The 25,141-nt window shown below is 53.3% G+C and overlaps 11 protein-coding genes across 11 annotated transcripts; 4 read left to right on the forward strand and 7 right to left on the reverse strand.

Annotated features, from left to right (window-relative positions):
- Positions 1–668: 668 nt before the first annotated feature.
- COCVIDRAFT_42887 (hypothetical protein) lies at positions 669–1,016 on the reverse strand (the record flags this gene model as incomplete). Its single annotated transcript, XM_014695159.1, has 1 exon — positions 669–1,016. The coding sequence occupies one exon, from the start codon at positions 1,014–1,016 to the stop codon at positions 669–671; it is 348 nt and encodes a 115-aa protein (XP_014550645.1).
- A 2,765-nt stretch (positions 1,017–3,781) lies between these two features.
- COCVIDRAFT_114911 (glycoside hydrolase family 1 protein) lies at positions 3,782–5,726 on the reverse strand (the record flags this gene model as incomplete). Its single annotated transcript, XM_014695160.1, has 4 exons — positions 3,782–3,920; positions 4,161–4,746; positions 4,917–5,581; positions 5,674–5,726. 4 exons carry the CDS (start codon positions 5,724–5,726, stop codon positions 3,782–3,784), a joined length of 1,443 nt encoding a protein of 480 aa, XP_014550646.1.
- Positions 5,727–6,664: 938 nt separating this feature from the next.
- COCVIDRAFT_114947 (hypothetical protein) lies at positions 6,665–8,238 on the forward strand (the record flags this gene model as incomplete). The annotated part of the gene is made up of 2 exons (XM_014695161.1): positions 6,665–7,109; positions 7,160–8,238. The coding sequence occupies 2 exons, from the start codon at positions 6,665–6,667 to the stop codon at positions 8,236–8,238; spliced, it is 1,524 nt and encodes a 507-aa protein (XP_014550647.1).
- A 1,989-nt stretch (positions 8,239–10,227) lies between these two features.
- On the reverse strand, positions 10,228–12,630 carry COCVIDRAFT_114933 (hypothetical protein; the record flags this gene model as incomplete). The annotated part of the gene is made up of 7 exons (XM_014695162.1): positions 10,228–10,374; positions 10,428–10,661; positions 10,714–11,556; positions 11,620–11,705; positions 11,765–11,931; positions 11,994–12,145; positions 12,208–12,630. 7 exons carry the CDS (start codon positions 12,628–12,630, stop codon positions 10,228–10,230), a joined length of 2,052 nt encoding a protein of 683 aa, XP_014550648.1.
- A 617-nt stretch (positions 12,631–13,247) lies between these two features.
- On the forward strand, positions 13,248–13,502 carry COCVIDRAFT_114924 (hypothetical protein; the record flags this gene model as incomplete). The annotated part of the gene is made up of 1 exon (XM_014695163.1): positions 13,248–13,502. A coding segment is annotated over one exon (255 nt), but the record flags the coding sequence as incomplete, so codon positions are not given.
- A 520-nt stretch (positions 13,503–14,022) lies between these two features.
- On the reverse strand, positions 14,023–14,827 carry COCVIDRAFT_42891 (hypothetical protein; the record flags this gene model as incomplete). The annotated part of the gene is made up of 4 exons (XM_014695164.1): positions 14,023–14,142; positions 14,211–14,402; positions 14,460–14,679; positions 14,790–14,827. 4 exons carry the CDS (start codon positions 14,825–14,827, stop codon positions 14,023–14,025), a joined length of 570 nt encoding a protein of 189 aa, XP_014550650.1.
- A 277-nt stretch (positions 14,828–15,104) lies between these two features.
- Positions 15,105–16,527, forward strand: COCVIDRAFT_114934 (hypothetical protein; the record flags this gene model as incomplete). Its single annotated transcript, XM_014695165.1, has 5 exons — positions 15,105–15,248; positions 15,322–15,448; positions 15,498–15,757; positions 15,813–16,308; positions 16,475–16,527. The coding sequence occupies 5 exons, from the start codon at positions 15,105–15,107 to the stop codon at positions 16,525–16,527; spliced, it is 1,080 nt and encodes a 359-aa protein (XP_014550651.1).
- Positions 16,528–17,781: 1,254 nt separating this feature from the next.
- COCVIDRAFT_31670 (hypothetical protein) lies at positions 17,782–19,166 on the forward strand (the record flags this gene model as incomplete). The annotated part of the gene is made up of 2 exons (XM_014695166.1): positions 17,782–18,424; positions 18,478–19,166. The coding sequence occupies 2 exons, from the start codon at positions 17,782–17,784 to the stop codon at positions 19,164–19,166; spliced, it is 1,332 nt and encodes a 443-aa protein (XP_014550652.1).
- A 1,260-nt stretch (positions 19,167–20,426) lies between these two features.
- COCVIDRAFT_42894 (hypothetical protein) lies at positions 20,427–22,157 on the reverse strand (the record flags this gene model as incomplete). The annotated part of the gene is made up of 3 exons (XM_014695167.1): positions 20,427–20,935; positions 20,997–21,479; positions 21,545–22,157. The coding sequence occupies 3 exons, from the start codon at positions 22,155–22,157 to the stop codon at positions 20,427–20,429; spliced, it is 1,605 nt and encodes a 534-aa protein (XP_014550653.1).
- Positions 22,158–22,504: 347 nt separating this feature from the next.
- Positions 22,505–23,039, reverse strand: COCVIDRAFT_114948 (hypothetical protein; the record flags this gene model as incomplete). Its single annotated transcript, XM_014695168.1, has 2 exons — positions 22,505–22,822; positions 22,884–23,039. 2 exons carry the CDS (start codon positions 23,037–23,039, stop codon positions 22,505–22,507), a joined length of 474 nt encoding a protein of 157 aa, XP_014550654.1.
- A 634-nt stretch (positions 23,040–23,673) lies between these two features.
- On the reverse strand, positions 23,674–24,202 carry COCVIDRAFT_114928 (hypothetical protein; the record flags this gene model as incomplete). The annotated part of the gene is made up of 4 exons (XM_014695169.1): positions 23,674–23,725; positions 23,782–23,847; positions 23,946–24,011; positions 24,072–24,202. The coding sequence occupies 4 exons, from the start codon at positions 24,200–24,202 to the stop codon at positions 23,674–23,676; spliced, it is 315 nt and encodes a 104-aa protein (XP_014550655.1).
- Between the last annotated feature and the right edge of the window lie 939 nt (positions 24,203–25,141).

A 25,141-nucleotide genomic window follows, 5' to 3' on the forward strand; every position in this document is an offset into this window, starting at 1 on the left:
GGGGGGGGCGTGCGTCTTCCTTCCCCCCTCACTCCCACCCCCTCCACTCGCAAACTTTATCGTGGCCTCATCGCCATCCAGCTGTGTTTCATGCCGTGTGCTGGCCATGCATGATGACTGCTAAACAGCTGCTCTGTCTAAATCGGGTGTGCTGCAGGGTGGGACGATTTCGTGACGGATCCGTCAGTCATTCGCAGGGCTTTCAATGCCGGGGCTCTATGTAGGGAGACGCATGGGCCCTAGTAGAACAAGACGGAGAGGGATACACAGATGCAGCGAGAGGGATGGAGGCGGACAGCGTCCGTGATGCGCTCCTCGTCAGGGCCCTTGTATGTCGACATGGTTAAAGTGGCCATGTTCGGAAGACTTGTGGCTGATGCTTGACCGTCCCTCTTTTTTTCTCACTCTCGCTCTTTTGTTTTTCCCTACTTTTATCCTTCACCGCAACAGGGATTCTTGCTCAGGTCACGAGTACCAATCCAGTGATGATCCGCCCAAGCTTATGCCGTCATTTTAGGGCAGCGCACACAGTGATGTGCAGTGAGGGCACCTCAACGATAGCCAAAGCAGTGCGCTATCCATGGCCTCCCCCCCGTTATTCGATAAAGCAAGAATCCTCCGAGACGCCCCTCACCGCTCTATAGACGACACAGCTGCACAGGGTGAGGCTATGTGGCTAGTAACCAGATGGGGACGGCTAGCGCTGGTACCTGGACATCTGTCCCAGCCACTCGAGATGAGCTTGGCGCCGATATTGGACGATAGCGACTGTCGGTAAGTTTCTCGAGTGATGGAAAATGATGATGCACGTCGGCTGCGCTAGGCTTAGAAGCCGCCAGCCGCGAGCCGCGAGCAGAGAATTGGCCGGCGGGGCACGCGACGAGGCGCGCAGCGACGGTATGATGGATATGAGCGCAGCAGCGCGTGGTGTTGGCAAGATGCACATGTGTGTGGCTTGTGGATGTTGGATGTGCGTGCAATGCGCGTGTTTGTGTGTGTAGTGAGTATGTGCGCATGCGTGGATAGGCCGACGGGCGGGTAGTGTGGAGGGGCGAGAGTGGGGGGCAAGAAAGGGAAGGGACAGCGCCGCACCAAGCTGCAGCTGCCATCTAATTGAGCCTAGTAGGAGCGTTATTTGACACCAAGAGGACCATTGCCTTCTATCTGAGACGGGAACGTCTTGTTTTGTCGAGCAAAGCCCTTCATTTGCAATTTGCCTAGCAGCAGCAGCGGCGACGGCGGCGGCGGCGTAGAGGGTAGTAGGGCGTGGAGCGTGCACGTTTGCCCGGCAGTCACCGCAGTTAGCCTCATTGCCTCTGCTCATGCTCGCCGTTCGATTGCTGTTTTCGCCTCTGTTGCGTTTAGTGCGTCAATACGCCGTGGCGGCAGGAATCATGCAATATGGAACCATTTTTCCTTACCCAGAACAGATGCAGGGCCCTTGGTGCGCGCCGCGGAGAAGCCACGCCCACTGCCGTTGACACCGAAGCTGTCGCTGAAACCACCTCCAACTGCCCGAACGTGCATCACGACGGCAGCCACGGCAGGCCAAGGGGAGCCCACCAGTCAGTCGTCAAACCGCCAGCCGGGCAATCAATCAATCAGTCAGCTATCAGTCAGTCCCATGATTGGGTCACGCCCACTTTGCAGTTGGAGCAGCCCCCGTTGTGGCAGAGGGGGTCGTCTGTCTGTATATGCATGCTAGACGTAAGAATGCATGTACGGGTAGGGTAATTATTACATACACACACATCCGTGCAGGCTCCCGTGGCCCGGCGCGGCAGATCTATGGGAGTAGTTTGGTACGACTACTACCCATCATCTCACCCTCGCTCGCCCGTCTGGTTGCCTCCGGTCGCCTCTAGCTGCTGCGACTGGGCCAGGAACCCACGACTATACTAACTGTCGGGACGTGTGATGGCGGCACATCACCGCGACGCCTCCAAGGCAGGCAGGCAGATGGGCGGGCTGTGGATGGTGGTAGGTCCAAGTCCCGTCTTACATACATTAACATTCGATACGCAACCAAGTACGTAAGGAGGTAAAATACATGGCTGCGTAGTATTACTTACATGGCAGGGTCAAGTCCAGCCATCCATGTCCAATGCGAGGTACGACACACTGTCCCGTCGGCGATTGCGCAACCAGACTTGCATTGCCTGGGCGGACCAGCGCGCTCAGCTTGGTTGCAGAATGGGAATGTAAACATGGTCTGTCGATCCAAAAGTGTAATGCACGCCGCCGAACACCCCAAAAGGGTCAACTTGTCCCCCCTCGCGCCGCCCCAAGTCTCGCTACCAAACTCTGGACGCCTGGTTCCGCCCCGATGCCGGAGTTGAGCCGATTTTCAGCCAGGAGCCAGGAGCCAGGAGCCAGGTGCAGACGCCCACTACGTACTACGCAAGAACGACGGCTGCTAGACACGAACTCAATTCACGGGCTATGGCGGCCTTGCAGTGTCTAGTGGCCCTGACTTGGGGGTCGCCCACGAGGCTCTCCCTCTCTGAAACAGGCTTGTAGAATTTAGACTTCTGCGGGGCCCGCATCCTGGCATCCTGGCATCCTGGCGTGCCCGACGACGGAGTTGGTGGTGGTGGTGGTAGTGGTGGTGCGTGTGTGTGTGTGTGTGTGTGCATGTGTCCCACCTGTGGCCTCTCCCACCGCTGCATCGCTGCACCGCTGCACCGCTGCTAATGCTGGTGCTGGTGTTGGTGCTGGTTGGCTGGTTCCTTCCCATCCACTGACTGCCCTCCGCCCGCCGCCCTCCGCCCGCTGCCCCTCTCTCCCCCTCGCTAATGCCGTCCCTCCGCTCCTTCCCTTACCGATCACGCTTACCGACACCTCACGCCAAGACACAAAGCTTGCGCCATCAGCTCTCTCCGAACCTTCTAGCTTGCAGGCTAGAAGGTTACTCTACAATGGCGCAACCATGGTTCCTCTGCAGCGCAAGAGTCCGCCGCCCGTCTGGCAATTAGATTTCTCTTTCGCTTTCAATGCCCACCGCCCACCGCTCATTCCCCTCCCTCCCACTCCCGCACCCTTCCACCACCCACACAGCCCTGTCCACACACACACACGAGACATCCACCTGCCCACCTCTGCCCCCCCCCCCAGCTGCACCCCATGTCTTGTCAGCACTCTGCACTTGAATCAACAATAAACATCATGCATCACCGACGTAATTGCGGGGTACGTTGTACTCACACACTGATTCTGTCCCTGGTGGCGTCTCAAACCCTGCATCAAGGGGTGTGAGAGGGCAGGGGCATACCTAGCCATGCACGTCTGGGTGTAGTACACATTCGCTTGCCTTCCACCCTTTCAGCTGCCTGCATCTGTCCTTTCCATTACTGGCCCAGTATCACTTGGGCTGCAGTCAACCAGGTGTTTGCTCAACGTCGGATTCAACATTGCGACCACACCGCACCATAATCAACGGGAGAACCGCTACTAACACTACCCTAACATGGCGCCATGCTCCGGGTCTAAATGACGTTGAGAGCAACACTTGTATCCACACGGGGCTCCATAGGGCTTCACGGAGTAGAAAAAAATCAGCGCGTCTTTCAGCTCGCCGCACGTGGTATCAATGTGGATAAGGCAAAAAGCCACTGGGAAATCAGTCCATATCTGCCATGGCAAAGTGAGAAAAAAACAAAAAACAAACACCTCTAACGCTAGAAACGTGCTAGAAGCGCCTAATGCACTTCAGCTTCTAGTATATGATTCGATGGCGTTTCTAGCCGACCACACTGAAGCACGCCACTGCCGCCGCCGCCTACTACTCCTTTTTGATGTACTTGTCAAAGATTTTCGAGATCTCGCGCGCACTCTTCTTAGGGTATCGCTTCTGTCCTCCCTTGTAGTCGACATAGGTCACGCCGAAACGCGTCGTATAGCCCTCGGCCCACTCGAAATTGCTACAAAAAAACTCATGTCAGCATACATACTTGTAATCTTATTGCTTCCAGCTCGCCGAACACCAGGTTTGGTTCAGTTTGAAGCTAGGAGAAAAGGTTCCGTCTGCCAGAGCTCCTCCGGTCATCCGCTTGCAGCCCATACCCCCGTCGAAAAGCGGGTCGTCCAGGTGTAGGAATAGTATACGCGCAGCAAAAAGAAACAAGAAGGAAGGGGGGGTATGAATAAGTGGATCAACGTACTCCATCAGACTCCATGCAGAGTAACCCCTGACATCTACCCCATCCAAGGTATGGGCATCGGCCAACGCACCAATATAACCCCTAAAGTATTCACACCGAAACTCATCGTCGAGCAGCTGCTCCAGAGGCAGATCATTCTCGCCCTTGAGACTGGTGCCGTTTTCTGTCACATAGAATGTTGGGCCTTCGTATCGGTCACTAAGCCACTTGATCAGTTTCCTGAAGCCCAACGGCATTGGCCGTAGCCACACGGATTGTGTCTCTGGGCCAATCCATTCGCCTTTCTTATTCTGATGCAGAATATCAAGGTTTCCGACGTGGTCATCCAGCTCCGGCTCAGTATCCCGGTGCCTAATATAATGGGCACAGTAATGATTCATGCCATAGAAATCGTTGCTTCCTTTGACCAGGGCCGCTTCCTCCGGCGTGAATTCAGGCAGTCGATCGCCCAATTGCTTACGCATCGAGTCTGGGTACTTGCCAAAGTAGACTGGGTCTCCAAACCAGCAAATGGCAAATTCAATCTTCCGGTCGCACGCTTCGCGGTCCTTTGGATCTTCGGAATCCCACGGCTCCGTCCAATCCCCTATACGGACATGTATCAGCATACCAATATATTCATGCGGCGTCTCTCAAGACCCATTCTGACATGATTTCCCCACTACCGCGTACATGCATGCGCGGACTGCGTGCGTGCACGCGAGTAGAGTTTCTGTTTCTGTCCACATAGAATCTGGACGCGAGGTGATCGCTTACCATTCAGAGTAATCCCAATCTGGCCTCCATCCTGCGCCTTAAAGTCGTCACGGTAGGCCTTGACTGCCGCACCATGAGCAATGAGGAGGGAGTGTCCGACGATCCATGGCTCCCTCGCGCTGTCTCCTTCAGCGCTCTTGGTTCGATCGCTGCAACGACCGGGAGCAAACAGCCCAGTGCCATAGCCAAGTACCGAGCTGCACCATGGCTCGTTGAAGGTAATCCAATATTTCACTTTTGACCCAAATGCTTTGAAACACACCCTGGCATAGTTCTCATAGTCCTTGACGAATTCGTCCTTGTTTAGCATGCCCCCATATCGCTTGTGTAGCTCATCGGGCAAATCCCAATGAAACAGGGTTATCATGGGCTCGATGCCGGCAGCACGGAGCCCATCGACCAGCTTGATGTAGTATTGCAGACCCTTTTCGTTTACCGGGTCATTGCGTCCACCGAGCGGAATGATGCGGGACCATGAGAGGGAAAAGCGGTAAGACTTTGCGCCAAGTTCCTTCAACAGTGCAATGTCCTCGTCAGCACGGTGGTAGGAATCACAGGCCACATCGCCCGAATCTCCTCCAGCAATCTTGCCCGGGATGCGGCAAAACGAGTCCCAGATGGAATCGGCACGACCGTCTTCATGCGGTGCGCCTTCGATTTGGTAACTGCAGATTCCAAAACTCAGCATGTGACAATCAAGTGGCCCTTCCTTGTTGGCGGGGTACTTTTGAGTGGAGAAAGGCCTGGCTAAACGAACCTCGCTGTTGCAAACCCCCAAAGGAAATCCTTTGGAAAGTATGATTGCGACATGATGAGCTGCGGTATGTCTAATCTCTTCAAGTGTGTTCTATGCTGACTGGTCTAAGGGGAGAAAAAGGAAAAAAAGAGATGACAAAGTTCTCAAGCTCGTAGCAGCGGGACGGCTATTACTTCTTCATATACGTGGGACCGGACTGCAGCGTTGGCTGCGGAGGACGTCCCGCGGTAACCGTCATTCATCCAAGGACAAGAGCTTAACAAGAGGCGCAGTAGGACAGATGAGGATCTTGGTATGGTCTTGTTCCACTCTGGTAGGCTATATTCAATTTCTCCGTCTTCTCAATGGCTCATTCAGTCCAGCGACCCCGCTTGCCCGGCTCACCGACGGGAGGTTATAGCTTCATCCCACATGACGAAGTTGTACCTTTGCGTCCATTCTGCCCGTTAGGATTCACAGTGGCTAGGGCGGTCAGTGGGATTGCGGGCCGGACATTCAGCCTGCCTATTATCCTACCACAAGTGGCGCAGCGACGTGACTTGGAAGTAAGTGATGTTTGAGAATGTGGCATGGCGGGGTACTGGGCAGCTCCAGGTGGATCTCTTTCCCTCACTCTCTCCTCGTATCACCCGCCCTCTACCCCAGGATATAACACCGATGAGCGTGTTCCGCCTCTGCTCATTCGCGAACACCGGAGTTGATGACGTTGCGTGATGGAGAACGTCGGAAACGATGCTCTACACGTGGTAACCGATACGAGGATATGCCTGTAAGGACCGCAGAAGATGTGGCTATACCGTTTTGAGCAGAACTTCCGCAGGTACAGTATCTCGCGCTCACGGCCTAGGTAACCATTCAATGTCGGAATCTCACTTGTGTTACGTGCTACGACAGCGCATCAAAGCGTATATAATGGGCGATTGCTGGGGAAAGAAACAGAGGCAGTATCGCAGTGTTGAATCAATCGCATAGAAGTACCAAACGGCTCACAATGATGCTATCTGCGCTGCGAACCATCCGATCTCCGACGACACGCGCTGCGACACAGGTGCGCACAGTCGCGACGCAACCCCAGAGGCGCGCGGGCGACATCTCGGATGCCTTTGCCTCACTTTCGGGACACGACTTCAAGCCATTGACACCTGAATATGCCGACCTCAAAGCCCGTCTGATTCGGGGTCACGAAAGTGAAGTTCGGGATTCATGGCACCGCCTTCTTCGCAACCTGCGCGACGAGATTCCGCGCATTGTTGAGCAAGGCAGCAAAGTCATTCCGGAAATCGATTTCAAGGATATCGACAATGCGCCTGAAGTCTTCAGTAGTCAGCTGCGAGAGAGAGGTGTCGCTGTTGTGCGGGGCGTAGTGTCGGAACAAGAAGCACTGCAGTGGAAGGAGGATCTCAGAGAATATATCCGGCAAAATCCTCAGACAAAGGGTGGGTTCTTGAGATATTCTATGCCCCTATTACCACTGACAATTGGCTAGCTTTTCCTGCCGACAACCCTCAAGTATTTGAGCTCTACTGGTCGCGCCCTCAGCTCCTCGCACGCGGAAACCCTAATCTCCTTAAGGCGCACCGCTTCCTCATGTCGTATTGGCACAGCAGTAATCCACATATACCACTGTCTACAAAGCACCCGATAAGCTATGCCGACCGTCTGCGCCTCCGTCAACCCGGTGACGCCAGATTTTCAATTGGACCCCACGTTGACGGCGGCAGCGTCGAGCGCTGGGACGAACAAGGATACGGACTTGGAAAAGTGTACGACTCGATTTGGAAGGGCAAATGGGAAGAGTTTGATCCTTGGGAGGCCAGCTGCCGTTTGCCTATTGTCCCAGATCTCCATCAGGGTGTCGGAGCATGCACCGCTTTCCGCATGTTCCAAGGCTGGCTCTCGCTCTCCACAACCCGCCCACTTGAAGGCACGCTTCTCGTAAACCCGCTTTTCGCAAAAGCAACAGCATACTATATGCTCCGCCCCTTCTTCTCCCCCAAACGCGGCGTCGAACCAGGCGCGCAAACCGCATCCGAAGCAACCACCAACACCGCTGCTTTCCTATCCCCAGACAACTGGGAAATGGACTCACCGCAAACATCCTGGATCCACGGCGCAACACCCGGCCACGGCCAAGAACTCTCAGAACTACTCCACCCGCATCTGCAGCTGCAGAAAACAATGATTCACGTCCCGACTGTCCGGCCCGGTGACTTCGTCGCCTGGCACTGCGATACCATCCACAGTGTCGACAAGAAACATCAAGGCGCTTCGGATTCCAGCGTCCTTTACATCCCTGCTTGTCCCATGACAGAAGATAACGCAAACCACCTCGTTCGCCAGCGCAACAACTTCGTCAACGGCACCCCGAGCCCAGATTTCGGTAGCGGCATTGGCGAGTCAAAACATGTAGGTCGCGTCCTTCCAGATGAGATGCAGCAGCTTGTTGGAGAGGAAGGGTGTCGTGCTATGGGGTTGCTGGAATGGGATAGCGAGGAGCCTGGATTGGCTCCCGGTGAGAAGGTAATACTTGACCGAGCGAATAAGATTCTAGGGTTTTATGATTGAGATGACTGGGATGGGGAGTTTTTTTTTCTGTTGTATATCTCGGATAATGTCATAATGATGAATCGTTTAGTTAACGTCAAGGTACATGGCTATTTTATTCTTTGCTCCTTATATTCCGTCTTTTTTAGAGGAGGAAGTAGAGTCAATGTGGGTGTTTGTACAAAGTTCCTACCTTATACGCAGTTTGTAGTTCTAGTGCACTCCGAGTATTTCGCCCCAGTCTTCAAAGTCAGAAGCTGCACATCCTTCTTATCAGCGTTTACAGTACGATGACGTTGATATACAAGTAACACGCTGTGTCCCTTGCACGCTTGGGTCTATGTGTTCATGTATGATTCTGGATTCATGTCATGTTGTTGTGTACAACGCGTTTCTGGCCTAGTGAGATGGAAGGAAGGGGCGAGTGAGGCACTAGATACACCTGCGGCGTAGTGAGATAGAGGGGGGAGGGAGTGTAGGGTGCAGTTGAGATTCATGGGGAGATTCCATAAATGGGGGATATCTTGTTTGTCAATGTAGGCTGCTGGGATGGACATGGGAAGCACAAAGATAGGATAAATGTTGGGAATGTGATGGCGAATGAAAAAATGACAGTGGGGTTGGGGGATGTTCATGGGATGAAGAGGCATATGAAGACAAGTAAACCAAGCAATCCCTTACTCAAGAAGCACAAAGATATATAGTCATATGTCACTGTCATTGACAGCACTTTGTGTTACTTCAACATCACACACACACACCTCTTAAGCCATCACATTCAAGGGAAAAAATAAATAAAAGAATGAGATTTTTAATCAGGCATTAAGTCATTTCCACACTCTCCTCCTCACTCGTCCACTCTTCACCCCGCATCATGTTACCACTCCGCCTTCCTCCTCTCCTAGCACCCAGAACGACAAAAAAAACATGCCAACAATACCCCTCAAACGAACTCGATAAACCAAAAAAAAAGTGTCAAACCCCCCCCCCCCCGCAAACGATAAAAAGAACCAAGTACAGACCAACACCCCCACATCTTTCCAAACGTCTTCTTTTTATCCATCGTCTTACCCGTCTTCCATCTTCACCCTCTACTAGCAGCAACTCCTTTATCAAATCCCTCATCCCTTCTTCCTTCTCCTCTGGTGTGCGTGAAACAAAAACAAATGGGTCAAGTGAATAGGAAATTCAGCGATGGTGAGGTGAGTGAGAGATAAAAGGGGGAAGCTGCAAAAAAAAAAAGAGTGTAAGGGGAGGTGGGAAGTGGGAAGTGCAAAAGATGCGGGCAGGGTAGGGCAGGGGCACAAAAGGTCAGGGAAGAGAAAAAAGGGAGAGAGCGAGAGAGAGCGAGAGAGTGCGTGTGGGCAAGGAGTTTTTTTTTTTGCTGGCTTGATGTTTGGAATATCGGTAGCGATGAACGTGTGTTTAGGAGAGAGAGAGTAAGATATGTAGATCTTCGCGAGATACGTAGTAGGTAAGTGTAGTAGATAGGGGAGTAGTAGGGAGTAGGAGAATCGGGAATCCAAATCAAAAAAAAAAATCCTGAAATTTTGCAATTGAGAGCAAAAAACGAAAAAAGATAAGATAGTAAGGAAAAACGTAGCGTCCACTCGGGTTCAAATAAGGGGGGGGGAGGTTGAAAACACAACACACACATACATAATAAGAACAACCAAAGAAAATGAAGAAAAAAACGCCCACTAAGATACCCTTGCACCCCCCAACCCACCCGGCACCCAACAACCAACACCACCCCCCCTAAAAGAGGGTGTGAAACAAAACAAAACACAGAGGCCAACCGAAGTTTCCAAAAACCCCAAGCCTGCTCCGTTATGCTCCGGATAAGAGATAAAAAGCGATCGAGACGGTCGATAACGACACGGGTATATGGAAACGATTTTTGGGTTTCAAATGCCACCAACCACACAGCCTGCCAACTACCGCCACTGCCCACCGCCGCTGTAACCATCATGCTTGGTCTTCAATAAACCAACAGGCTTTCGGCTTGTGCTATACTTCTGTTGCACCGGCGAAGTCAAAGTCGCCAAAGTTGCCGAGACCGTCGTTGTCACCAGTGTGCAAAAATGAATCAAAGTCAAATGTCTCGAGCGCGCCGCCGTCGTCGGGGAAGTTGAGGCCAAGGTCAAAACTGTTAGGCTATTGGGGTGTTAGCAAATATACCATGAATAACATCAAGACAGTAACCGTACATCAGGATCAATGCTGCCAAATGGCTGACCACCTCCGTTGTCCATGGGCTGGTCGGCGGGCGCTGGTGGTTGCACAGGCTGCTGTGGCTGACCATTTTGTCCCTGGTTGAAAGACTGCTTGTGGACTGGCGTAATCGGGGCCACGGGAGTGGAAGACGTTGGAGTAGGAGGCTCTTCGCCATTTGTTGCTGCTGGAGTCGCACCTGTATTCGCCCCTTTCTTGTTTGCGGGCTTCTACAATCAACATCAATGTTGCTCAGGGTGGAACGGAAACTAGAAACTTTACCTTATTGTCCTTGGTAGGCTTCTTCTTAGGATTGGCCTTGTTGGTTTGAGATGGGGTCGGTGGGTTTGGGTTAGACTGTGACGGAGAGGGCTCAGGTCGTGGTTGTTCGTTCGTAGGTGCTGGGGGTGGTGGCATTTGCTGGCGCTGCTGTGGGTTCTGGCCCATGGGTCCTCCCATTTGCTGACCACCGGGCATCATGCCAGGCTGAGGTCCACCGCGCCAACCATTCTGTTGCATCTGCCCGTTACGCATAGCCTCCATCTGTGCGGGCGTTATCTGTTGACCACCAAAGTTGGGTGGCTGCGGATGTGAGCTCGGGGGGCGCATGCCCATTGGGCCGTTCTGAGGCATTCCCTGAGAGTAGAACTGCGGGGGCATTCCTGGGGGTGCCAGGCTAGGGTCAAAGTTCATGTTCGGTGCGGGAGATGCGCGCTGCTGTCCCATGATGCCTTCTGGCATGGGGGAGCCGGGGAGATTCTGCTGACCCAACTTGGGCGTACCCCGCTTCATCTGGTCGGCGGGATTGGGTGAAGGACCGCCAGCTCTGCTACCTTGTGGTGACATGGCTGCCCCAAAACCTGGAGCGCCCATGACACCTTGCTGTGGGTGACCGGACTGGTTGTCCTGTTCCTGTCGTGCCATGAGTAATCGCTTCTTGTTCTGTTGTTCGAGAAGCATAAGCTGCATCTGGTAGTCTTGCAGGGCGTGGTTGCCTTGCTGAGGTGCACCTGGAGGGTTGGTGGGCATATTGCCAGGTCGTGGCCCGTTGCCAGTAAAGAGGTTTTCTTGCCCTTCAAGGCCGGGCTGGGCCATTGGAGAGCCTTGGACACCAGAGTTCATACCCTGGGGGGACGACGTGTTACTCATTGCCACTCTGTGTTGATGGGCCAGGCTTTGGGCATATACCTCGATGTTCTTCTGCTGCGCACCTGGGCCTTGCGGCATGAACTCATTGAACTGGTTGTTGGGCATGTTACCAGCGTTCATACCACCTGTATGGCATTGTACGTTAGTTGACATATTGGATCAGGGTCTTGACAAATGGACGTACCACCATCGACACGCGGACGCTTGTTTGGAGATGGGGCATTCTCATTGGATCCGGGCGAGTTTGGACGCTGGCCGTTCATATCCATGCTTGAGCCATCTCGCTGCATCTGCGCCGCCATCATGCCGGGGCCCTTCATCTGCTGCATACCCGCCATGGGGTTGCCGGTGCTGCTGCGCGGTTAGCGGGTGGTGTTTGAATAACACGGTAGTGGTGCAAAAGGAAAACATACGGTCGGTTGTTATTCATGGCTGCCGCCCGCTTAAGGTCGGTCTGGTTACCGTTGGTCATTGCGCCGTTTCTCATCATCTGGTATTGCGCGTTCATAGGGTTGTTCATCATCATGCGCTGGTTTCGCTGCTCATTCTGCAACTGGCCGAGGTTCTGAGGGGTCCGTTAGTGGGCTGCTATACGTGTAAATGAGCTGGGACAAGATTGGCACCTACCCGGTTGTGGCCGACGTATTGAATCGCGTTCTTGGAGGCATTGCTGCGCGGCTTGGTGGCCGTGTAAATGTCCCAGAATTGGACCCACCAGTCGAGCAGGAAGGAATTGTCCGCAACCTGGTTGGGTGGCAGCGAGGGAAGAGGCAGATCGTCTATCTGCTCAATCGCGTCGGCGCCATTCATCTTGCTGTTTGGGCTGGCCTTTTCCGTGGCCATCTTCATGTCGCATTCAAGCATGGCGCGCGCCAGGTTGAGGTGTTTGTTCCGCAGAAAGTAGTCGTAGATGTACGTGTTGAGCTTCTCGGTGGGGTCGGTGCCCTTGCCGCCGGGTTGCGCCATGTTGCGCATCATGGGGGTGCCATCAACGGCGCCGTTGTTCGCATTCATGGCCGCCATCTGCGCCATTTGCTGTTGGTTCTGCATCGCGACGATGCGTGGGGGGGGCGGGTGCGGCAGGCGCGGAAGACGGGTGGGGAGTTAGCGATGGATGCGCGGTGCTAGCAATAGACGCGATATGTGTCGTGCACCTCGGTGCTGGATGGACGGACTACAACAGCATGGGATGTCGTCGCCACGGGAGATCGGAGCCGGAGCCGGAGCAGCGTGCCAGGGACCTGCTCAGCCTGCAAAGGACGGCGGCGAGGGTGTAGGCGCGCAAGACGTGGGCGGGCGGGATGGAGGGCAGCCGACAAAGGGTAGCGACGGTGGTGTCGCGATGGAAAAGGCGGCGGCTGATGCACGGTATGGGACTGGGGGTTAGCGTGAAGGAAGGACTTTGAGAGGGGATGTCAGCGGCGCGCTCTGCACGGAGGCTGCCAAGAGATGGGATCACGACGACAACAACGACAACGACAACCGAAGATCCGCCTACGTGATGGAGCGCGTCGGGCGACAAAGAGGCTCGGAGGAACAGTGGACAGGTCGTGGGAAGTTTGTGACGCCCCGGGAATCGAGGGGAAGGGCGGCGGCCGCTCGCTGAGCTGCGCCAAGTCACGTCCACGTGACTGAGTATTATTAGACTTTGGCCTCGCACCAGCCTCCCCTTTGCCCACCCGCGCGCCCTCAGCAAAAACTGCTCTCTGCTGCTTGCTTTTAGCCCTGCATTGGCTGCCCCCCGACACGCCTCACCCCATTGCTGGCTGCTGTGTTGGCGTTGTCGTCGTGGTCGTGGTCGCAGTCGCAGTCGTCAAGACAAGGCCCCGTTACACACCACGCCCCGACGGGCTGCGAGGGTGCGTGGTGGGGCATGTGCATGTAACGCGACCTGGACACTTCCCACGGCGCCATCAGCTTGAGCGGGACGAGACACAGCACAGTGTATACCTTGTTGGCCTCGCGCACCCAGTCGCCCTGGCCCAGCCATCAATCAATCAATCCCTCCTCAACCATAGGCAGATGCGCACTCGTCAATACACACATTCACGCACGTGCAGAGCAAAAAGAGGGCCCCCTTTCCCCAATCTATCGTGTTGCGGCTGCGAGTGCGAGTGCGAGTGCAATTGCGCCATTGTGCAATTGTGCCCTCATGCGCCTTGCTGACCGTCTACAACCGTGCAATTCTATCTGTCGCAATGCATCGCATCCCATGCCAAATGCAGCCTGCCCGTCTGGCATAGGCTTTAAGACATCCATGGTGGCGGTGTGCAATTCTCTAGCAAACGGCGCCCTGTGCACATCGCTGTCTCGCTGGTCAAGTGACTTCGCTTGAAGTCGTCCACACTGTACATGCCCGTTTAGCAACCGCTGTCCCTCATGCTCAAGACATCAATTGGAACATGTGTCCTCTCTCTCGCTTTCACCCTTGCTCCTTGTCTTCTACTCATCATCCGGTGGCATCTCGTCATCAATGTAGCGAACTAGCGATATCCTCATCTCCGTGGTGTCGTTACCTCGTAGGACGTCACTGACAAAGTGCGCCTCGACTTGCATGTGTACCTAGTCCAGAAATGAGTACTTCATTTGCCTGCAACGTCGCTGCAGACTATAGTCCTGGGAAGACGTACCATCTCCAATGCACCCCGCAGCACACCCACTAATATGTTGGAGAACCACAACTCATCCTGTGCGCGCCCATCATCTGGTAACTCGACAAAATCGGCAAGCGGGTTTTCTTCGAAAATGAGGGAGAATTGCTTGTTGTCGCTCGACCAGTTCGTAATGGTCGGGGTAATATTGAGGAAGATTTTGAAGCCGACCTGTACTGCATATCAGCTGCTGAACAATCAATCCATCTGCGACTTGACAAGGGCTACCTTGGAGATCATCTCGGCCACCTCTCGAAAGTTGGTGCAAGCAGGCGCACTCGACTTTGCGAGGAAGTCTTCAATCAACCGTATTCCGATATTATACCCCATGCGCTCCAGTTGCTTGTTGACGTCTAGGTAATTGTATTCGTAGTCTTTGCATAGTTGTGCAACAATGGTTCCGTACGTGAGCGTGACTAGTTCGGCACTGACTTTATCGACTCGTGTTCTTACACAGTCAGGGCCAGCAAATGTAAAGGGTTCGTATACAAGGCTTACTTCCATACTCTGACATGTATTAGCGCATCGTGAAGCAGGTGCCAGGCTTGTGGAGCTCACTCCTCGCCCATGCGGGCCGCTTTGGTTGACGAAGACATGGTTCACTCTGGCGGTTTTTCGCACAATATACACGGTGGGCGAGGAGAAGAACTTTATAGACGCGGGGCAAGGCGGTATGTGAGGTTGCTATGATTGAGTCGTGTCGTCGGCGTCGGGGGGCACGCGGAGCAGCGTACCTAGCCCGGGCTGTGGAGCGTATATCTCTTGGCGCCGATCTGCCTATGAGGAAAGTTCACGAGCTACCAGACCGCGAATTTGGACGCGACGAACCCGAAAACTCCACCACGAAACCTACATCACCACACATACTCCACCATGTCTAGAGAGAAGCGACCCGCCAATGAGGCTTTTGGCACAAGTCAGTTGGTCAAGCGCACCAAGTCGGATGCCAACCTGGGAGGAAGCTCTGCAGTAGCTGTAGTCAACGGGTCGAGCGCAAATGGCGCCCTCATACAAGCGGTACGTTACCACCGAGGATTTTTCTACACGAGTACCAAGGCTGAAGGTAGCGATGCGCTGACAGGTGCTGTAGGGATCGCGATCCAGCGCACTGCAGTCGCCAGTCATGGAATTAACGGGTCACTCAGGCGAAGTGTTTGCAGCACGGTTCGATCCGACCGGACAGTGCATCGCTTCTGGCTCCATGGACCGTTCTATATGTGAGTTTGGGCCAAGATTGTCTGGGAAATTCGTATTGACGGTAAACAGTGCTTTGGCGTAGCTCCGACACTTGCGAAAACTATGGCATCCTCACTGGTCACAAGCAGGCAGTACTCGACTTGCACTGGTCACGCGATTCCAAAGTTCTCTTCTCCGCATCGGCAGACATGCACCTAGCAAGTTGGGACGTCGAAACTGGAGAGAGAATACGAAGACATCCAGGCCATGAGGAGGTTATCAATTGTATGGATGTGAGCAAGCGCGGCGAAGAGGTGCTCGTGAGCGGTTCCGACGATGGCTATATTGGGGTAAGTGTTGCATACAGGATTGGCTACTGTGAGACTGATCTAACTGCGGCAATAGATTTGGGACACTAGAACAAAAGATGCCGTAACCTTTATCCAGACGGACTTTCCCATAACAGCAATATGCCTAGCAGAAGCTGGAAACGAGCTATTCACAGGCGGCATTGACAACGACATTAAAGTCTGGGATCTGCGGAAACAGGCAGTGACATACACATTGATTGGGCACACGGATACAGTGACTTCACTCCAAATGTCTCCAGACAACCAAACACTATTATCCAACGCACACGATTCGACTGTTAGGACATGGGATGTAAGACCCTTTGCTCCCTCTGACCGACGCATAAAAACGTACGATGGAGCCCCTACTGGCCAAGAGCGCAACCTCTTGAAGGCAAGCTGGGACTTCAAGGGCGAAAAGATTGCAGCTGGTAGCGGGGATCAGAGCGTGGCCGTTTGGGAGACACGAACAGGGAAACTCTTGCACAAGCTGCCAGGCCACCGAGGCGCCGTCAATGACGTGCGTTTCCACCCTCTTGGCGAACCCATTTGTAAGTTCATTTAAATTTCCTATAAGCCCCAATGCCTCGGCTGGGGCTCCTAAGGATGTCTGGACACCCTGCCAGAAGGTGGAACCAGACGGAGGGCGGTCCGCACACCCTCTCTGTCACTCTGTTTGTCTCCTGCGAAGCATCAAGCTGACTTGGCAATATTTAGTGGTCTCCGCCTCCTCCGACCGAAAGGTCATGGTAGGCGAGCTCGGCAAGTGAAAGGGTGAAGCTTCGGTATCTTGGCTACACAGTTCTGACTCGAAGAGATGGGCACGAGAAGCGTGGAGAAAGGCCCCAGTAGCTTCCGGCCCAGGTAGACGTCACGCGGACGTTTGTGGATGGGCTGGATACGCCGGTGCGACAGTTGACAGGGTTTGGGAGTCGCATGTACGCACAATGGTCGACGATGCAGCGAAACCGACGAGTATGGTGATTGAGAGGATGCGTCGAGGAGAGAGAGAGTTGGCGTAGCAGTGCAACCAGCCGTCAACAGCAGTCTAGCGAACAATCAACCCGACGAAATTTGCTATAGCGCGCGCCTTCATGCCTTTATCATATTGTGCTAAACGCACGACAATCTGCTGCCGCCTTACAGCCGCGTTGCTAAAAGCAGGGCCTGGTGGTTGCGTAGACCTGATTGGGATGGGTGTTTCAGGCTCTTTTTCCGACAGCCAATCAAGGCCCGGCTTCCCCAGGTCTTTCCCTGAGCTGCGCTATTGCTGTCATCCACCACACGCCCGGGTGGCTCCAAAGCAGAATGCCCATGTCGACGAACGCGGTCTGTGCTACACGTAGGATCGCTGCTCCAGCCCAGCCGCGTTTCATCGTCGCTCTCATCGCACTCTGACACGCGACTCGTCGCGAATACGCATAGCGCTCAATGCTTTCTCGACCGTGGCCCTCGTTGCTGTCCTTACCCGTGTCCTAGTGCGACAGCAACTCTTCCTCCTCAACTATGATGGCTCTATCGTCCTTTTCTTTCAGTCGTTGGTAGTTGGCAGCGGTGCTGCGCTCTGCCTGTTTCGCTTCTTTCTGTTCTTTTGCATTTGCTTGGCTCAGCTGGCTCTGGATAGCCTGCTCGCCATTTCACCCTTTATCCAATACGATAATACTTTTCCATCGGGGGTTCCTGGGCTTGTTTCGATCTTGGTAGGCGTGGAAAGGTATAGCCAACAGTTCGCGCGCCGGACATTACAAGACGACTCCGAGCAACACAGTCATCCACTCATCTGGACACTACTCCACACTTTCCATCCTGTTACACCCACACCACGAGGCCCACATGCTGGCCTAGCCATACCGTTCGCTCGTTCATCCGTTGAGACATCTTGGAAGGGGGACCAACAGCAAGCGTGCCGAACCCAGGCCACGCCTTGTGCTATAAGGGAACAGCGAGTGCTCAAGATAGAACTTGGGGTCCGTATTTCCTAGTTCCTGAGCCTTGTCAATCTTAGAAGCTATATACAGAACACCATGTTTCGGTCACCACTCTTCGCTTGGTCGCCACGACCAGACCAGGACCAGGACATCGAGGCTTCTCCGGCAACCTCATCGCCATCTCGATTCGGCGCCTTTCGCAGCAATGTGCGAACATTGGTCAATGGCTCGTCAGTCTATTCACAGTCGCCAGCTCTCACCAACACCAACAACCACAACGAGACAACACCAAAAGTACCATTTCGCGGATTCTGGAGCCGCCAGCAATCGCCCGATCCAAATACACAACATGTCTCAGATGATGAGCCCCGCGACTCACGTGACTCGAGGGCACCTCTTTCACATCATACCGCAGGCTCATATATTGGCGCCATTCAGGATCCTCAAGAACCAGAAACAGTATACTCGCGTCACCCAGCGGATGTACAATTACCATCTGACCACGACGGTCCAGTAGATCCAGCAATTCAGCAACCTGCAGACGAGGCCAATGGAAGGCGGCATAGGCGGCGCAAGCACCGAAGGAGAACGAATCGTCGTGCGGATCGACGTGAACAGTGGGTGCGACGAAGAGATGAGCGAGGGTCCACTGGAATCTATGTCAGGGGATCGGCTGCGCGACGGAAGATGGTGGCTGTTGTGATATCCGGAACCTTTCTGATCGTCATTCTATCCATCTGTAAGCTTTATGACACTTTGCTTGACACACGTCAGACTAACCTTCGAGCGCAGATCTGGCATTGGCCCTAACCAACAAAGACCTCGGCCAAGAAATCCACATCCTCTTCATCATGGTGCTTCTCACCGTGACCATCTTCTTCTGTCACTCCCTCATCCGCCTCTGCATGCTCATGCTGAACCCGCCGAGCGAAGAGAGACAATTCATCCCTAACATGCTCGGCCCGGAGGGCTTCCAACCCATCATCCCAATCCGCGTCCACCTCCGCCGCGACGAGGAAGCCGCGCTAGAAAACGACGCCCTGGAAAATGACATGGACATCGATGACCCAGAGAAAAACATGCCGCCCCCACCCCCACCCGCCTACGGCCTCTGGCGCAGCAGTGTTCGTGTAGACCCAAATCTCATCCACTGGCAGCGCGTCGACGCCCTCAGCGAGCGCGGCAGTGCAATGTCCTCGCAAATGCCATCGCGCGTGGGCTCCGTGGCCGAGCAAATCCCCCCGCTACCCACGGCTTCGCGCGCCCCATCCGCGGTAGCAGAGGGACCCCGACCCCCCTCGTACGTCTCCGAAGACGGAATCAGTTACGTGGTTGAGGCTGCGCCGCGGTCTACCGTCACCAGTAACCGCGATAGCCACACAGGATATAGTGAAATACATCCTGCGTGGCGGCCTGGCTACGCCATGAGTGAAATCAGAGGCGGCGAGTTGCCTGCGGTTGCAAATTTTAGTAGACCGTAAACGTGTTTGAAAGAAAGAAAAAAAAATATGGTTTTATCTGTTCATTTTGCATTTTTCTAAATCTTTCTCTTGTTATCGTTTGCTTGGTGGTGCTTGTTTCAAACATAGCGAGTCTGATGTCCCATTTTTTTTCTTCCATTTCGTCCTGCTTCAAAACCCTGCATTCTACTTTTTCCCTTGATTTCGCATCAAGCAATAATTTGAGCGTTCTCGCTTTACTTTGGCATTTGCATTTTCATCTATCTTTATCTTCGCGAAGCATAAGCATCATCGTTCGTCGTTGGTTTTTTTTTGTATCAAACGTATAATACGTCTGTACACACACACTCACATCCACTCATCCACATACACAAGCATCACACGGGTTTAGTCTACGCAATCGGCAAAAGTTTAAAACTGGGAGCAATACTAAGCATATGATCCTTCTTCTCTTTTCAAAACTTTATCTTCCCTTCTCGCAACCGTGCAATCATCTCCCTCTCCAACCCCCCACACACAGCACACAGCACGCAACTCTCACATCCCGCAGATCAAGAAACCCTCTACTCTCATCAACCCATCCCTAAGATAAAATGTCGTCATACACTCTTAATTTTTATCCAACTTCCCTTCCGACACGTAATCTCCCCACCCCAGTGAAAAAAATGATCAGCGAGGCCGCCTTTTTTTGGGCATGTTGCGAAAAAAAGTGAGGCGGGCCAAGCGGGCGGGGTTTGGGAAGGAAAAAAAACGGCGTTGTTTCATAAAACGGCACGCGCGGTGAGATGGGTGTGCATATGGAGCGAGGGAGGTCCTTGTCGAGTGATGCAACGGGGTGGTTTGGTGGGGGTTGGAGGCTGGGAAACGGACTGGGGCTTGGGAAGGTTGGGCTGAGTGAGGGAAGAAAAGAGAGTGGTGAGAAGAAGCAAAAGGGTGGGTGTTTTGGGATGAGGAGGGATAGTTACGCGTTTCGATGATTGCTTTTTGGGAAAAGGAAAGATGATGGGGAATGCAATTTCATTGTCTCATTTTTCATGGCTATATAAGTATCGTCGTGGCTGTCCAGTGTGTGGGTGTCGTTGGTAAAATTATCTCCATCGCTATGTACCGCGTTAAATCCATTCGTCGCAAACCATGTCTTTTCCTCATCTCAAGTCTCATTTATAATCGTTCTTGAGCTCCAGATACGTCGGACTCATCATGTCATGTATCAGTATACCTCAAAACCGGTAACTGTACGACCCTCGTGAACATCGTCATCAGTCATCATCGTCATCATCATCAAATACTCCTCTCGCTCTTGCGACCATCGGCGCTGAGTTTGCTTGCACTCCTTGCTACACCAGGGTTCATTACGCTTCCCGGTGCAGCCGGAACCGCCGCACCACCAGCCGTCATAGGCATGGGACTGGCAGCCTGCGCGAGCGGCATGGTACTGGCACTGTGGGCAAGGCCCGGTCCCTGTGCATTGCCCAGCTCAGGGTCCACGCTGCCATCTCTCTTCTCCCATTCGTCCTTGATGTTTTCCTGATCGCTGCTGCCGTCGTCATCTTGGCCCGGGTTAGCGACTTCGTATTCGAGAATCTTGATGAACTGGTAGAAGAGCAGGGCGAGGATGGCGCCGACACCGGGGCCCACCCAGTAGATCCAGTGGTCTCTGTCGAAGACACCCGTAATCACACAGGGGCCAAAGGAGCGCGCGGGATTTAGGGAACCACCGGTGTAGTAGACGCCTACGAGCTCGCCAATGAAGAGAGCTAGACCAATTCCCACGGGCGCAATGAAGGTTGCTGTGTAGAAAAGTGTTAGTGGTTGTGGCGTAAAGTGGGAGAAGTACAACAATCAACATACCCTTGTGTTTCTCCTTTGCTAGCATAAAAATGGTAAAGACCAATTCTGCTGTCAAAACAGCCTCAATCATCGTTCCCTGTGCCAGACTCGTTCCCTGACCCAAAGTCGTCCTGACATTAAAGTTTGTTGGAAACAACACACTGACCAAGTAACTTGCAAATATACTTCCGACCATTTGTGCCGAAAATAACAAGAAAGCTCGGATGGGGCTCAGTGCGCGACACAGCAGCATAGCAAACGTGACAGCCGGGTTGAACAAGCCACCAGAGATTCGGAAAAAGACCCAGACGTTGACCATGAGGGAGAACGCGAAAACTAGGGCAATGTACAAAAGAACAATAGGTGAGAAACCAGCAGCTTCACCTGTCGTGGTGTTGTCTTGGGGTGCAGCAGCAGATCTGATATTGGCGACTTGAGTGCCTGAAAAGGCAAAAAACAAAAACATTGTGGTGCCGACGAACTCTCCCACAAAAGCTACAAAGTCTATCATACGAGAGTTAGTAACAAGGCTATTTGTTGTTCGCAACAGACCATTATGATGCACTTACGGTTCTTTGCATTACTTCCCATCCAAATCATCCAAGGTAATCTCATTGCCACCTCTGCACTTGGTATCGGGGGTGGAGGCCCTCTACCCCCACCGGTACCCTGTCCACTAGAATATCGTCCATATGCCTCCTGATAGTAGGGGTAGTACATCTCGTAGTTTGGCCTACCATGACTGTCTGCATGGGCAGGATACGCATTGGCATCCCAGTTATTCCTAGGCATTACTCCATACCGTGCACTCTGCTCGGGGAAGTTGTTGTACGAAGCTGGAGGGCGTGCATGTTGTCTGTTGGTACGAAATGGATCTGCCTGGGGTGCCTGGCCTTCTTCTGGGTATTCCTCTACAGAGGGTACTGGGTGATTGGAGGGATTGAAAGGTACAGGCTGAGATGCCCTTCTAGGACGTGTGGGCGCGAGCGGGGGCACACTTGGTGGTTCGCTTTCTACGTGAGGGTCGAGACGTCCTGTATATGCTTGTACAGGAGTACGTAAAAACTCCTGTCTGGATTCACTGGATGGAGTGAGATTCAGCGGTGCAGGAGAATCCGCTATCGATCTATCAGGGGTTTGCCCCGTATAGAAACGACGGAAGGTACTGCTCGATCGCGACATGAATTGATTCGGCTTGTTGATGGTTTTGGGTGGAACTTGGAGATTTGTAGTATATGCACAACCTCGGCAAGTAAATCGATGAAGGAGTTTTGTTCAGAGATGCAGGATCCCTGTAGGTACGTTGGAATTGGAACGTTGAACAGAGCATATGGTCGTTCTTCCTGAGGGAACACCGAAGATCATATATGCTAATGGCCAAGGCATTGAGGGAGACCCTGCCAGTGGCTTTTCACCGCCAGAATACGTCCGATACCGTCCCTTGAAAGTCCTCTCGGTGATGACCCAGCCCCCCTCACCAGGTCTTATTCGTCGATGGAAGCAACAGGTGGGCACAAGATCCAGGGTTTCTATATCGAGTTCAAACCGATGATGCGAATGACGTCCTTGGCTGATCTTGAAACGGGAAGAATCCGAAGAAGCACTGTGGTAGCATGGGTAATGCTGTAAGATGAGCATGCATTACCTAGTCGATCACGTGACAGACGCGGGATGAGATCTGCTGTAAGATAGCCAAGACATTCGCAAGGTTGGTCGGGTCGGGCAAATTGTGGTACCGGAAGATCTTTACGAGGCATGGGTAGTTGCGTGCGGCTGTAGTGCGAACCAGGGTCTTTACAGTTGGCAGTAACAACGTTCAAGTTCTGTGTGCGTGTAATGGAACACCCCTGTTGTACGAGTTCTTGGCAAGCCCGCCCTGTTTTTACATAGGCACAAAAGCAAAACTACCAGCATCTTGCCACCAGAGGCGCGCCGAGATGGGCCGATAATGACGAGCCTGTAGACGCGTGTACTTTCAGCCTTGAAAAGCTGCCATAGTGGCTGAATGTTGAAAAACGACGGACCATGTTGAAGCCGAAGAGCCGCTGGTGAAAAGCAGGGCATTTATTAGACTGAGATACAGGTAGAAGTCTAGTGACTCAAGAATTGGGTGAGAATGAGCCAATGATTCGTCGTCAACCGTCGAGCAAGCACAGTATTGCAGCGAAATGCCTAGCGGTCAAGTACGGAATGTGGAGATTTGCTTTGTCCGGAAGCAAATCTAGGGGACCCTGATAAGCTTATGTAGTGAAATGCCAGGGGTTTGATCTCTCTCCGCATGACGCACGCCCGCCAGCCACCAGGCATTGTGCCGATATGCTCGATCAAACTTGATTCCGATATCGCCGAGAGTGCAGAACGCATAACAGAAACTTTGTAAAGATAGACCTGGTCAGTAAGCATGATTTTGTCGTCCATATAGTGAGCCGACGTCAGTCTGCCTTGAGTATCTTTCCGTCCTCCCACCTCATATACGTGTTCGGAGGAGGACCCCGGCTCATGTAGTAGACATTTACTGCCCTTTTTTTGAGTTGCAAAGAGAGGCAAAGCTGAGAATGCAAATTGAAGACGATAAGCAAGGAAAAGCTGACTGCGAAACTAGAAGCTCAAAAAAGGTGTTTATTTTATTTCGTCATAGGGTCATCAAAACGCATGGGTTGTCCCAGCGAAATGTGTTTTGGTAACGTCGGATATGGATTTACTTCTGCTCGCCTTGCCCGGAAGCCTCGGCTTCCTTGATGACTTGGTCGCTATATCACGGTTAGTCTGGTTGTACTCGTAACTGAGAGTCATTGGTATCACTGACATGTGCTTGTCCAGCTCATCCATGTGCTCCCTCTGCTGCCTGAGCTTCGCCTTGATTCCCAAAAGCCTGTGTACCGTCAGCAGTGCGTTCCAGGATATTTACAGGTACCCTGTATATGATGCGATGCGCGCAAAATACCGTCCAGGGTACTGAGGTGGGCGTACTTGGCCTTCTCTTCCTGACGAATGTAGAGCTCTTCGGCAGCAGCCTCACGCTTGGTGAAGGCGTCACTATCGATACAGTTAGTATGTACTCAATTGGTGGTAGTTGAGGCTGGCAAGTCTGCTTACCCGCCAGCAGTTCCTGTAGGTCTCGACGTGCCAGAGCCGGTAGCTCCCTCAGTCAAGCGCAGAGCGGATGCGGAGAAGTAGCGGGGGGCGGCGATTGAGCGCGCGCTCTTGATGATGGATGTACGAAGCATTGTGTAAGTGTTATGCGAAGAGCAGGGGATTGAGGGATTGGAAGGTCTTGGTGTGGTCTTATGCAATTGAGTGTTGAGGTGGAGTGATCACAACCGATGCCTAGGAGCTTGGACGTTGCGTCATTGGTCGACGAAGTCACGTGATGCGATCAAGGTGGCTCAAGGCAGGCCAGATGCCCACTTGGACCCTGATGCCATGCAAACTGGGCACGCCTGATGAGGCCGTAGTGAAGACTTAAAGTGACTGCTGGCTGCACATGCAATGGTGTTGTGATTTGGGTTTGACAGCATTCTGGTATTGCATTTTCTGCGCGAGTCCTGGATCTACGGCCAAAAAACAAGTGCCATGGGGGGGAGCGAGATGGGTGCGGCTGCATGCACAGCAACCACACGGGCATGGACTCAGCTCGACAGTCCAAAACAAGTAATGGACACACGGTTGGGCCACGGTAGGCATGGCGTTCAACGGGCTCCCAGAGAGCCTATGCATGGCTCGTCGAGGCAACAAAGGGCGATGCCCAAGGCCTGGCGGCAAAGTCGAGTCCTTGTACTTAGTAGCTGTCATCCAAGGCGTGTCCGGTGGGGCAGCCAGCGTCTGTATGTCCATGTGTATGTACACTACCACTCGCATAGTACATGTGTACATGGATAGGCGCCTGGAATGCAGTGCGAGGGAGGCCTCAGCCTCACCGGGCCCAAGGAGCAGACACAGGCAGAGGCTAGGCAGACAATGGCCTTTCTGGCGGTGACTGGCTCTGTTCGCCTGTCAAGAGGCAAAGGTCGCGCTTGTTCTGGGCCGTGTGAAACGACCAAGGACGGGCAGGCGTGATCGACGCCAAGCCCAGTCGGGTTCTCTCACCCTCCAAACTCCCCTCCTCTGATAACTCAACCCCAAGCCGCCCTTGACCACAACTCCTTCACCTCGTTTTCTTGTCCTCA

This window comes from Bipolaris victoriae (assembly GCF_000527765.1).
Source record: "Bipolaris victoriae FI3 unplaced genomic scaffold scaffold_174, whole genome shotgun sequence".
Lineage (NCBI taxonomy): Eukaryota > Fungi > Ascomycota > Dothideomycetes > Pleosporales > Pleosporaceae > Bipolaris > Bipolaris victoriae.